This window comes from Crocodylus siamensis, chromosome 11 (assembly GCF_052110815.1).
Source record: "Crocodylus siamensis isolate JL-2025a chromosome 11, ASM5211081v1, whole genome shotgun sequence".
NCBI classification, from domain to species: domain Eukaryota; kingdom Metazoa; phylum Chordata; order Crocodylia; family Crocodylidae; genus Crocodylus; species Crocodylus siamensis.
Genome location: NC_143405.1, coordinates 35,012,035 through 35,024,996, shown reverse-complemented (window position 1 = coordinate 35,024,996; position 12,962 = coordinate 35,012,035). Strand labels below are relative to the sequence as shown.

The following is a 12,962-nucleotide window of genomic DNA, read 5'->3' as shown; positions in this document are numbered from 1 at the left end:
GCCGCCCTAGCACAACGCCCGGCCGCGCCTCCCGCCACGGCTGCACCGGGGCAGGGCCGGAACTGGCACCCCCCGCACCGGGCAAGGGCGGGAAGCGGCCGCCAAGCCCCAAGGCTCCCGGCCCGGCGCACGAGACGCTGCGCGCCTGGCGGCCTGCGCCGGACGCTGCCGGGAGGCGGGGCCGGAGCCGGAGCGCCCGCCCCCCTCATGGCGCTGCCGGGAGGCGGGGCCGGAGCCGGAGCCGCCCGCCAGCCCTCATGGCGCTGCCGGGCTCGGCCGTGCAGCTCCGCCGCATCCTGGCGCACTTCCCACAAGAGCTCAGCCTGGCCTTTGCCTATGGCTCCGGCGTCTTCCGCCAGACGGGGGCGGCCGCTGGGCTCAGCGCGGTAAGTGGGTTCCGCGCGCCTCGGCTGGCGGCCCGGCCCGGCCTCACTGGGGCGGCTGCGGTCCCCGAGTCAGGAAGGCGCCGGGTGAGCTGCCAGGAGTCCGGCGAGGGGGACCGAGGCTGGAGCCAGCTGGGGCAGCGCGGGCCAACTCCGCAGTCCGGGCCGGACCTTGCTCCTGCGGCTTCTCTGCGCCGCCCAGGGAGACGGGCCGGGGGTGAGGCTTCGGGCAGAAAAGCTTGACTGACCTGGGCTGCGTGTGTCAGCTCGCCGGGCCCCGAGGTGCGGGTGGCCGCGGCCCCCAGGGGCTGAGCCAGAGTCGCGGACACGAGCCCGCAGCGCCCGGCCCGCCCTACGGCAGACTTGCTCTGTTGTTTTTTTCCGTGGTCAAAAACTCCGTGTGAAAACGAAGAAGGCCGAGAACCACTGGCCTAACCGGAGAGAGCCTGGCAGTTAGGTGTAGTCAGTCCCATAGTCTAAATACTTCTTAACAGTATTTTGGTAGGAAATTATTGACCTACCTCACTGGCTTGAATCTGCATGTAGCCTGCCCCTAACTGTGATCTGTTCAAGTGCCTCTGGCCAGCAGCAACTGGCCTGAGCTTTGCAGCCACCTTTGAGTCTGTTCTGGGCATTTGCTAAGTGTCTAGCGATTGGACTTCTGCATCTGGAAATGGCTTTTATTTTCTGTGTTTAAAATTGTCAAATGGAATAACTTCTTTCCTAATTACAGTTTGTCTCCACTGAGCAGCCATGTTTCCAGCCAAACTGAACCAAAGCCCAAAGGAAACAAAAACAAGATTTGTTTTTTTAGTTGTTTAAGATGTTGCAAATGCAAAGGAGGGAGGAGGGGATAGATGCTTGTAATGGAATTTTAACAGTGTACTCTTCAGTCTGGCATTTTAGCAAAAATCACTTTAGAAATGACAAACAGAAAGAGAAGAGCTCTTAACTTTCAGAGTAGTTCTAAATGTTTTGCTTGATAAATGCATACAATACATAAACACATACAACTGTCCAATTCAGGGCACTTAAGCAGATATTTTGGTAGTCTATGGAGGTTTTTTTTAAGTTAAGTGTCTTATATTTGGATTTCAGTTCAAACTGTTTTTTGCATCAATTTTTTTGTTGAAAGAACTGATACCAGTAAAAATTCAGTTCCTCTCTAGTGCAGCTTTAAAATAACTGCACCAAGAATTCTATTGTATGGGTATTTTTGTAGATATTGAGCAATCCAAATGAAAAAAGTGCACAAGTGTAAAGATTGCAACTTGTCTAAGAGTGACAGACTTAAATTGATTAGGTTCTTCCTTTTTTTAAAGTATGAAAGGGATGGTAGTTCCCTGGCTTGCATGCTTGTGTTGCTGGACATTTCATAAGCATCACTTGCCTATAGTGGCTATGGGTGGCTTCTTAAACTGTGTGTAACAATATTTTTTTCTTTATTTTGTAGAACAATATGTTGGACTTTGTGTTTGCTGTGGATGATTCTGTGACTTGGCACATGATGAACTTGTTAAAGAATAAGAGTCATTATTCCTTCCTAAAATTTTTGGGGCCAAAACAAATAAGTAATATACAGAACTGTGGAGCTGGAATTTACTACAACACTTTAGTGCCTTTTCATGGTAGGGTAAGTATAACAGCCTGGGAGTGGGATAATTTAGATATTTGTATCGTAGAGTATTGGATTTACTAAGTCAAGGTCAGTTTTCTTTGGAAAAAATAATTATGTAAATTTTAACTGAAGATGTAATTGACTTTTGGCTGATATTTACATGCTTACGTAAAACCCTTGTTTGCACATATTGGGTACCACCACACATGCTGGGGCACAGGTTTCCTGTGGGACAGATAGCAGCAGACCCGTTTGTCCCCAGGCATGCTCCTATATGCACGCTCTGGTATGTGGCAGTGACCCAAGTGGAATAGGAGACTTTGCGGCCAGCATTTATCTGGGGTCCTGGGGGTCTCCTGGGTCATCAGTGGCACTAGTGAGTGCGTCTATAATGTGCACTTTACTGTGGAATTGACTAATTAGCTACTCAGTAAAGCTTCACCATCCACAGTGAAGATGCATCGGTATTGGGGCACAGTAAATTTATTAACTCCACCATAAGACAATACTATCTTACAGCAGAATGATTAACTGTGATCAAATGCCCATGTGGATGGTGACTGCTGGGTGCAAATTGCACCCCGTCAGTTCAGCCAGCTGGGGGCTGGCCAGCCCCTCTGAATTCCAGTTCTGTCACCTGGAGCTGACCTCCTATGTTCCCTGACAGGCCAGGGCTGCTCTGCCCTAGCTCTAATTGCTGTGGTCCCAGGCACGTGTGTAGCAGTTAACTCGGGCGTGAAGTGCTTCAGAGTTTTTATTGAGTTGTTTTGTTTTAAAGCACTGTAGATGCACCCAGTATGCTTGATCAATGTCTGAAGCTGTTTTACCAAGTAACATGTTAATTGTTGCTTGGCAAACAGCAGGCAATGTTGTGATTTAAAAAACAAGTCTCATAAATAATGTGAAAATGTTACAGACTAATAACTAGATTTATATTTCAGTTCATTTTGGCAGGACAAGTATTATATTGATGCTTACAGAACAGAAAAACAGACGTGAATTCAGTGAATGACCAATTCACAGAACAGGGTAGATTTGTTTCCATTTATATGGATACCAATATGAAAAATTAGACCTGACCACTTATAATTGGCATCTGTATTATTTAACTTCTAGTGCTCTCTTCTATGAGTATTGGATGTAATTAAAAATCATAGAAGTAGTATTTGCTTTTCCTACACACCGGCTTTCAAGTTTGTTGTGTTGAGGGATACATGTGTATGTCTACTTCTTATCTCCTCAATACTGAGTTTGAGTCATTCTCAACTTATAACTACAAGAAAATGAAATTTCATCTTTTTACTAAAAGCAGAAGATGTAATTAAGGATGGAGAAAAGCTATGTTTTCTGCCAGCTACAAATTTACAAGGTATAAATGGTTTTACATCAAAGAGCCACCTCCTAATCTGGGGGTAGGGAGGCAGATATAGGCATTCTTAATGTACTTGTGAGTTTACGGGACTTGAGTAAGGTAAGAATTTGCAGCATGATCCATGTCCTTTTTAACCTTAAATAGGTTTTAAATATTTGAACTCAAAGAGCAGAATCAAGGCCTTTGATAAAAGGGAAGGGTAGGAATCATAACCTTGATTTTCTTTCCTCTCGCAGTAAAGCAGTTGCTGCATGTTCTTGCTTATCACACCTCCCAAAGAGACGTGCACTTTGTTTTTGGATGGTAGAATATAGGGAGGAAAAAACCCATTTTTTGAGAGTCATGGCTGATTCTGAGACAAAGCTGTAGCCCTCCTAGAAACACTGAGGCTGCTGACAAATGTGAAAAAACAAAATAAAACAGTGCTTTACTGAGAGATTAAGCCCATTAGTTCAGCCTGGCTCTACAGCATCTGTATAGATTGGGGGCTTCAGTAGGACTTCGGTGCATTTACTATTAGATAAAAGTGCCGAAGTGCCCCACTGAAGCGCGCGGTCTGTACGAAGGTTGGGCAACTCAGGTCATACTAACACAATGCCTCTTTTGGGCATCTGCTGGGCTCAGTGCAAGGGTGCACCAAGTTGAAAGTAAAGTGCTGGGTTTGTCTGTTTCTTTTTTTATGTCTGTAAGCAGACTGTTTGTCCAGGAAGTGTGGCATTCCAGGAGACAGTTTGGGTAAGGAAGCAGAACAGCAACAAGACTAGGCCCCAGACTCTTGCAGGGTTAGTAGCAAGACTGTTACTTTTTTACTGTTCTTTATAGAAGTGAACCAATGGAATGGTGCACCTCTGTCGGATCGGCACCAGTATAAAGAAATTTTGATTGTGTTGAAAATTGGGATGTGGCTGATAATTTGGCTGATAAATGCCAGTGCATGCATGCAGCTGCAGCACAGCACTTGGGCAGAAGGAGTGCAGCCCGGCAGCTTGGAGAGCTGCATGGAGCTGGTAAGTTTTTTGTGGTGGAAGGGGAGTGGGGGGGGAAATCAGTGTACCCTGTGGAGAGAGAGGGCCTGAGGCAGGCTCTACCCAGGTGGGGCAGGGCGCAGGATGGAGCTGCTGCTTGACCAGAGGGTGCGGGGAGTGGAGGTCAGCTCTTGCTGCTGTGTTCCCCTCAAAAAGGCATGGGGGGGTGCTCCATGCATCTGTGCACGTGGGGTGAGGAGGGCTGCCGCTGTGGGCTGGGGTCGGGGCTGCGCTCAGAGCGGGTAGAGGTGCTGGGGGGGCGGGGCTGTGGCCAAATTTGGGGTGGCTGCTGTCCTGCCCCCCCCATCTGTATCCCCCTCTCCAGTGCTGCTGCCTAGCCCAGCTTCTGCCAGGAAGAGCCAGGTGCAGCCTTTGCCCCAACCTGCAGCTGAAGCCTGCCCCATGCAGATCTGGGAGCACACACCACCCTCCTGGGGTGCATGCAGCAGCAGAAGCCACCCTCCCCATGCCCCCCCTCTGTCCCGTGCCCTGTCCCAACCCTACTCCCTCCCTCAGCCGGGGGGCTTTGGTCTCCCTCCCCTCCCTCCATAACAGACTTACCAGCTGCACGCAGCTGTATCAGAAATTGGATCGGTATTGGCCAATATGCCTCCTTAAAAATTAGCTGTCGACCCCCAAAATCTCTGTCGGTGCACCCCTAGTTCTTTTATATAAGTTCTTATAAATGAAGTGTCTTTTTTCCATGCCACAAGCCTCATCCCAATACTACAGACTGCACACAACAGCTCATTTATCCTGAACCAGCTCAATTGCTGCTCCAGGTATTGCTACTGAAGGGCTGATTTTGGTTGGGTGGGGGCAGGGAGGTGCTTGAAGTACACAAGTATATTTCAGTCTCCATTCTTGTCCAACCATTCTGGAGTCAGTTGGTTTGACCAAGTGGAACTTAGATCCTTTGTATCAAGGTAGTTTGCAGCTTATTTAATTTAAGTGTGTTGGCAATGGAAAAGTAGCAGTTTTAGGGGCTTTTTAACAAAAAAGAAACCTGAAACTAAGGCATAAAGGTACTTTTTTTTAACATAAAAGCAATGGAGAGAACAATTCATCTCTAGAAGAACTAAGTATAACATAACTGTTTTCTGGTACTTGTGAGCCACAGTTGCGGTGACAACAACTTTTAGGTTTTTTGTGGTTTTTTTTATAATAGATCACTCAGTTTTCTCCAGGGTCTAGAGATGTAAAATTTCAGACGTTTTGAAGCCATGGAAAACAACATTTTTTTTTTCCCAAATAAAAAAAAATGGGGGGAAAATTGAAACATATGCAATACTTATTTTCTTAGTACCCTTTACAGAGCTAAATTCACGTTGCTACTTTAAGAACATAAAATGTATTATGTATAACTTGGTTGGATCATAAAATTATCATGTTTTGTATATTTATTAAATTTAAAAGTATGGTTTATTCAGACAATTAGAAATTTACTATGTGAATTTACTTTAAAATGCTTTTAATTTCTGTTACAAATGGAGCTACAAGCTGCTGAACTCTGAGGAACCTTGTATCTCTTAAGTTTTGCCAGTTTATGAGAAGTGGGCAAAAATTAAAGTTGAAAATAGAAGAAACCATCAACATTATAGTAAAACAAAGAAAGTTATTATGAAAGTTATTATATATCCTTGACTTGGTCTCCTCCACAGTGCCAAGCAGATACAGAAAGCACTCATTTTTAGAAAAAGAGATGAGGTGGGGAAAAAAACCCCCCAAGACTCACTGAATACAAATTTTGCTATATGAAACTTTGTCTAATCAGTCTCATTTTCTGAGTTATCACTATCAACAGCTTGTGATTCTTCTGATCCTTCACTTTTATCATCTTCACGGACTTCTTGATTTGGTGTATTTCCAAACATAGACCAGTTTTTTTCCACATGCTGCAGAAGATGAAGGAATCTGAAGCAGGAGAGAAGCAAGAGGAGTCATCAAGCGTTCCTTACGTTTCTGGGTACTTTAAGATCCTCAATTATTACTGTTTCTTGAAGAGCTTCTTTGGTTTCTTTTAGTAGACTTTCAAATAAGATCACCACTTCATCCCATCTAGTTTTACCGCAGAGTTTGAGTGTCATTACTTTACTCTTTGCATTCTTTTCTTCCTACTTTTTCTTAAAGACTGCAGCTACAATATGAGTAGCTTTTTGAGTTTTATAATTTCTTTTGCTCTTCTGTAGATCTTTTGCAGAGTGTCCAACTTCATAATGTCATTAAGATGCAAGTTTAGCCCATGGGATGCATATCCTATTGCAGTAATATGTGGATATTTATTCATTAATAGCCAATTGCCCATCAAGAATGATGGCAGGGAGTGGGCCCCCCTTCTCCCCCTGCCCCAATCACCCTGCATTAGGCCCAGGCCCACTCCTCCCATTTCCTACTGTATTGGCCCAGGGCCACTCATTTCCCCCGCCATGGCACACCTGCCTCTCTCTCCTTTCCTCCCCTCCCATTGGGCCCACTCCTCCCCCACCACTGATGTAATGAAAATGGAAGTGGGGAGGGGCGGGCCAAGGCCAACACCAGTGGGGGCCCCCCGCCCTGTGTTGTCCCAACCCTGCTCCCCACCTCCCTGCACTGCCGCTAACACCTCCAGGGAGAAGGGGAGCGGGGCAAAACCAGCTCTGGTGACCTGCCCCCTGCTTCCTTCTGCTCCATTGCCTCCACCTCCCCCTTCCCCTCCCCCCCCCAGCTCCGTCTCCTGTGTCCCCACCATCATGGCGGCACTCCACTGCACCACCACCTCCTGTCCCAATGCTGTATCCACAGTCTAATTGGCTGTTTTAGTCAGCCAGTCAGAGTGTGAATAAAGCATTATGGACAGACAGACTAAGGCTTTTATAATATTAGAATGATCTCCCATGCTGTTCTCATGTTACATGCTCAAAGAATGTCTGCTGGGCAAATGGTATGATGGTCTTAACAATTTAAAAGCTTCCTGCCAGTGTGTACTCTCAGTTATTGAAAGTGGTGTACCAGAAGAATATATTGCTCTTGCAAGAGCTTGGACAATTTTTTCCTGACCTTCAGGTGTCATCTGGTCTTCAGATGAAGCTATTGAGAGTCTTTTGTGTACAGTTGGTTGCAATAGTTGGTTACTTGAGGATGTTCATTGGGCAACTCATTGTGATGCTGATGTTATAGAAGGAGCAGCGGTAGGAGGACTTCTGGATTGAGAACATTGGAAAGAGCTACTTGCACTTTCATCATCATGATCTGCTTCCTCTTCACCTACACCCATGAAGGATTTTTTAATGTCTGCAGGACATTTCTTACATACAAGGATGCATTTGGTCATCCTAGTAGCATTTGGAAATGCATTTGTCATTTGACAGTATTTGCAAATCACATTTTTTTCCCCCCTCAGAATAACTTGCAGCGTGGAAATGCTTCCATGTGCTAGAAGTTGGTTGCACCATTTTTCTGAGAGAGAAAAATGTAATTTAGTGGCTAGCTTGCATATAGGTAGATAGACAAGCACTAAGCTACAGCATGTACAAATTTAGTAATGAATGGAGGAGAGGCCTCCTCAGAGTTAACTGTGAACAACTTCCCTGCCCTGCAGGTCTTACCTCACTGCTGAGGTTGGGTGATTTCTCACAAAACATCAGATTAGTAGAAATTCAGTTATGAATTGCATAGGTTATGAAATATACTAATGCAGCTAAAATATAGTTTAATATACTGAATTCAGAGAAATTTAAACTCTTACCTTTCAATAAAGAAGTATACTTTCAGCTCCTTTGTGCTGCTTCTGTAATTCTGTGGATCTCAAGGTCGCAAACGCCAGGAGGAGGCAGGTTTCTTTCAACTCCAAAACCTTTAGACTTGCTCTGTCTCTTCTCGTGAGGCTTTTGAGCAAGCAGCATAATAAGCTCCTTCTTTCTGATCTCTACTGGAATGAATGGATGCTGTTGCCAGTGTCCACTCCCAGCCCTTTGAGGCCTAGTCAGGAGGACAGGAGCAGATCTACCAACCTCTAGATCAAAAGTCAACAGTAGAGGAAGTCCGCAAGCAAAGAAGGCACTGAATCCTTCTTGTGAAAATGGCAGTGCCCCCTGGGGGGCAGAAATGCATCTTGCTCTTGCATTTGAGAGTTGTATTGTACTGCTTGTCCTTGGTGTACAGGAATTGTAATGATCTGGTACTGTAGATAGTCTTACAAAAAAGTATTCCTATTAATTATTAGAAAACATTTTTGGGTAGCAAAGGGTAGTAATATATGAACACCTTGTCTTAAACATTTTATTCATCATTCAAAAAGAAAATATTTCATAAGAGGTTTTTTTATTTTTATTTTTTTTTAAATTCGACTTTTCCAAATTTTCAGAAAAAAACAGAAGACCTCAGCAGGGGAGAGGGGAATGGGGAGAGAACTTTTTTCCCCTGGATTCTTTTTTTCTGGGCCTTCACATCTCTACCAGGGTCAGGGCCATCTAAGCTGGCTCTGGTTTGGGATTTATCTTTTTTTCTTCTTCATATGTATTGATCCTAGAATTAACTGTTCTAACTTTGATTCTAGAAAGCACATGTTAGCAGCCTATTGTCCATGTTTTCTTTCTGCTTAGCTTAGGAGGCATTGCAGATAAGTAGGAGTCTCCTTCTCTGATAACACAAGATGTCAGCAGGCTAAATTATTATCACCATTTTGAAGAAGGCTGAAAACTTTTTATTCCCTTTTGGAGTTCTAATGGATTTTCCTGTTCTAGGTAATACAGGGTTAAGAGTAAATTGTCTTGAGGGGAAAATAAACTAAATAATGGGAACAGGAACTTCCTTTGGTATGTAATCTAGCCCAGGGGTTGGCAGCCTTTTTCTGGCACAAAGTGTAGCTTGTGACCTAGCCAGCGCAGTGTCCTTCCCTACCTCTGAGCGGACCGCTGCTAAATTCCTGGCCCCTCTGCAGCAAGGGAGGCTCAGACACTGTGGAGCAGCAGTGTTGCCAAACTGCTTTGTACAATGGACTTCCCATGCGCTGGATCAGGCTTTTTCCTCTGTAGGTTGCTTGCCCTAGATTCATAGATTGTAAGGCTGGAAGGGACCTTGGAAGATCGTTGGGTTCAGCCCCCTGCACCAAGCAGGAAAGATAACTGGGGGTCAGATGACCCCAGCAACGTGACTATGTAGTCTCCTTTTGAAGATTTTCAGGGTAGGTGATTGCACCACCTCTGGAGGGAGCTTATTCCTTCAGTCAAGTTGTCTAGACTATGAAGTTTTTCCTAAAGTTGAGCCTGAATCAGTCTTTCAGGAGTTTGTGGCCATTAACTAGCCCCATTTCAGTTTATTTCCATTCTGCATTCTTGCTTCTCTCTCCGTCTCCTTGGGGGCATAATTAGTAAGATATGCTGTGGGCTAAACCTGCTGCAGGGGGAACTGCCGCCATGTTGGGCACCTACAGAGAGTCAGCCTCGCCCCCTGCGTCCCATCCTCCATGGAGAGCTGTTGCTGTGCTTGGGCCCAGGGCTCAAGGCAGCCTCATGCTATTTTTTGGACAGATGTTCCTGTGGGGGGAAGGTGTGGATGTAGCCAGGAGCTAGGAGTTAACTGAGCAGCCACTAACTGAAAGACTCGTGCACACTCCTATTGCAGCTGCCCCCAAATTTCAGCGATTGCTAAAGGTAAATTTGGTGGTGAAAAGCCCAGGAGCTGCAGTATGGGGGAAGGCTAACACCTCTAACTTCTTAATTGCTGGCTGTGCCCCCAGCAGTGTTGTCTGGCCCAACAGCATTCTGGCACTTCATCTAAGTCTGTGCCCAGGACTTGTGGCTAGCTCACCCACCCCTTGATGCGCTACAGTATCTCCCGTTCCAATATGAGGCAGCAAATTGTTGCGTAGCTTTCTGTAATGCACTTGGTTTATGTCACTTTCTCCATCTGTAAAATTAAAGATATGTTGCAAAGATGGAGTTAAAATTATCATTTCCTTTTTGAAAACATTGTCAAACTTCAAGGAATTATACTGTATGGTATGTTATCTCCTTTAGCGTATGGCTTACTCTTCCTGCCAGGAGTATTTTCTTTTCCAGTGTGGTGTTTACTGTTATGAAAGTACCTTTCTTTTTTCTCTTTCTGTATGTCAGTCTACCTTGCCAAAGAGGATTAACATTAATGGAAAACAATGGGAATCAAACTGGAGCCCTTCAAGAGTTGTGGAAAGTTAAGTTAAGCCTTCTTCTGGCATTACTGTTCAGAGGTCAGGTTTACAAAAGTGGAGTAGCAGTGCTTTTATTTTTATTTTTAATCCTTTTTTTTCCCTTTATCCCTGAGCTTCTGTACTTAGTACTGTGGACTGATGATTTATTCCACAAGGCGTAGCATATACTTTCTGCCCATCTCCCAGTTCATTCCCTAGATTCTCTAAATATCATTCTAACTGCATTGGCAACTTTTAGGAGTCCTGTAGGACCCTTGCATCCTGGAAGCAAAGAATAATAAGAGAAGTAGGAAGTCTTAGCTTGTTAGCTGTGTTAACGATTTAGATGATATGTTGCTTGCTTAAAATGTGTGCAGTTTTAGGCTGCAGTGTGGGTATTGAGGAAACATTTAGAAATGAAATGAATTTAAATCTTGAGAACTTGATCAGAATAACAGTGTTTTAGCAAGTTTAGTTTTCTTTTTTTTCATTCTTTCCTTTTTTATTTACAATACGCTTTTTTAAATTATAAGAGAAACAGCACTCACTGACAGGATAATATAACAACTCTGGAAGCTATCAAAGCTTTATAGTTTTAATTTCCTCAAAACAATTGGTACAACTGTACTGCTGCTAATTTTACAGTGCTGGGAAACTGTAATTCCCTTGTATGCAGGGGGCTTTTGTTTGGTCAGATTGTTGCCTTTACTGGCTGATGGTTGTTGGTCAGTTGCATTGAAGTACTACATGGCAGCTAGCACAATCTTCCATTGACTCAGCAGAAACCTATGCTTTCAAGGTGAAGAACCAACATTTTCAACCTTGGCTCTGTATATCTGTGCTGTGTTTACGTTTGATGTAATCTCATTAAGGGTGATTTTAATTCCCTCTTATAAAGTGCAGAAAGGAGAAGTCACCCAGCTTTTCCAGTTGTAGGTAGTCTTGCATTTTTTGAAAATGTTGAGTAGATTGAGTAAAGACCCCTGGAGGATAGTGTTATAATAGTTCTCTTAATGTACCTTACTTAACTTTCTCCATTTAGTTCCTCAATGAAATAGATGTGGCAAGAAGATGGGTCCCGTTTTGTATATTGCACTACCCCAGCCAGCAAGTCTGGCACAGAGCAATGTCTTGAAGAGTGCAGGTGCTGTACCTGCTGTGGGAGTATCACCATCCTTTCAGGTGCTCAGTATAGAGTAGTGGGATACCATCAGTATTTTGGCCAGTGACCAATGGGAATCATTTGTTCCTGTATAGCAGGGGTGTGAAATGCATGATCCATGAGCTGGATGTGGCCTGTAAAAGTGAGTTATCTGGACTGCCATCTTTCCCAGGCCCAGAATAGAGAAGTGGGGGCAGGAGACACCAGCTTTTAGAGTTTGCATCTCCTTGTCAACCTCACAGGTAATATGGCTGCAGAAAGAGGTATCAGCGAGTACATCTTGCAGCTGCTATAAGTATTGCCATTCCCCAGTACAGGTGGCAATAGAAATTGGTGATACTTCATGATAGGGATGAGCAGGAGTAGCTGCAGTAGAGGCTGCACCAATATCTCCCCTTGCAGCAGCATGAGGCTGATGAGAGGACTTGCATCTATGTTAACCTCCTGACTGCTAGCTGTTTTAATGCTTCTCTGACCATGGTGGCAAAGCTGCTTACCCCAGTAAGAGCTTAACTTCTAGCTTCCCTGTCAGCCCCATGGGTGGAGTCTGCTGTGGCCAGAGCAGGTGTAGCCTGCAAGGAGTATAGCCCATGGACCTATCTAAATCACAGCAGAAGCCCTGCCCCTCTACTGCTGAGTGGCTAAGGCAAAAACCACAGCATTAATTGCCTCTTGGCTACTCAGTGGCAATGGGGTGGAGGGTGCATGGCAAAAAGAGCAAAATTAAAGGCACTACTGGATTGCTAACTTCTGCTGCATTTTAGGTAGGTCACTACCAATGGACCAGTTGATTTTGCCATCCCTGCTGTATAGGCGTTAGAAAATTTATTAAATTGACTATTAATTTCTTTGTTTGGACTATGTAAATGTGACAGCCACTGAAACTTCAGGTTTTGTCATTTGGCAGTACATTTTTTTTTATTTCTTTTTTTTTTTTTTTATTATTATTATTTTTAAATACAGGGTTTTTCCCCCCTACTTCTGAGGGAATGCCAGTCCTGGTGGTATTTCTTATTTTAACAGTAAGTTATATTTTGAATGTATGCTGTTTTGAAAGATTCTGCCAAATGCAAATATATATGGACCTTAAATTGCAGGTGCACAGAACAATCAATAGGACTTCATTATTTTTGTTTCTGACTGTTACAGTACTTAATAGCAACTTCCTTTAAAGAATCCTGTATTGTTTTACAAATAGTAATGAATTCTAATTTCCTCCTTTTAAATGTGCCTCCATTCTCATTTTTACAAACATGG

At 44.3% G+C, this 12,962-nt stretch overlaps 1 protein-coding gene across 5 annotated transcripts in view; it reads left to right on the top strand.

Moving 5' to 3' along the window:
* The first annotated feature begins 204 nt into the window (after positions 1-204).
* TAMM41 (TAM41 mitochondrial translocator assembly and maintenance homolog) overlaps positions 205-12,962 on the top strand; it is a 55,427-nt gene continuing 42,669 nt past the window's right edge. For 2 of the 5 annotated variants that reach the window (XM_090022639.1, XM_090022640.1), the window contains exons 1-2: positions 205-386; positions 1,837-2,016. In XM_090022639.1, coding sequence (XP_089878765.1) covers positions 258-386; positions 1,837-2,016 — 309 coding nt within the window. In that variant the 5' untranslated portion in view covers positions 205-257. Of the gene's footprint in view, positions 387-425; positions 601-1,836; positions 2,017-6,230; positions 6,365-12,700; positions 12,728-12,962 lie in introns of those variants that run through there. The other 3 variants (XM_090022641.1, XM_090022643.1, XM_090022642.1) reach the window with 3 other exon arrangements.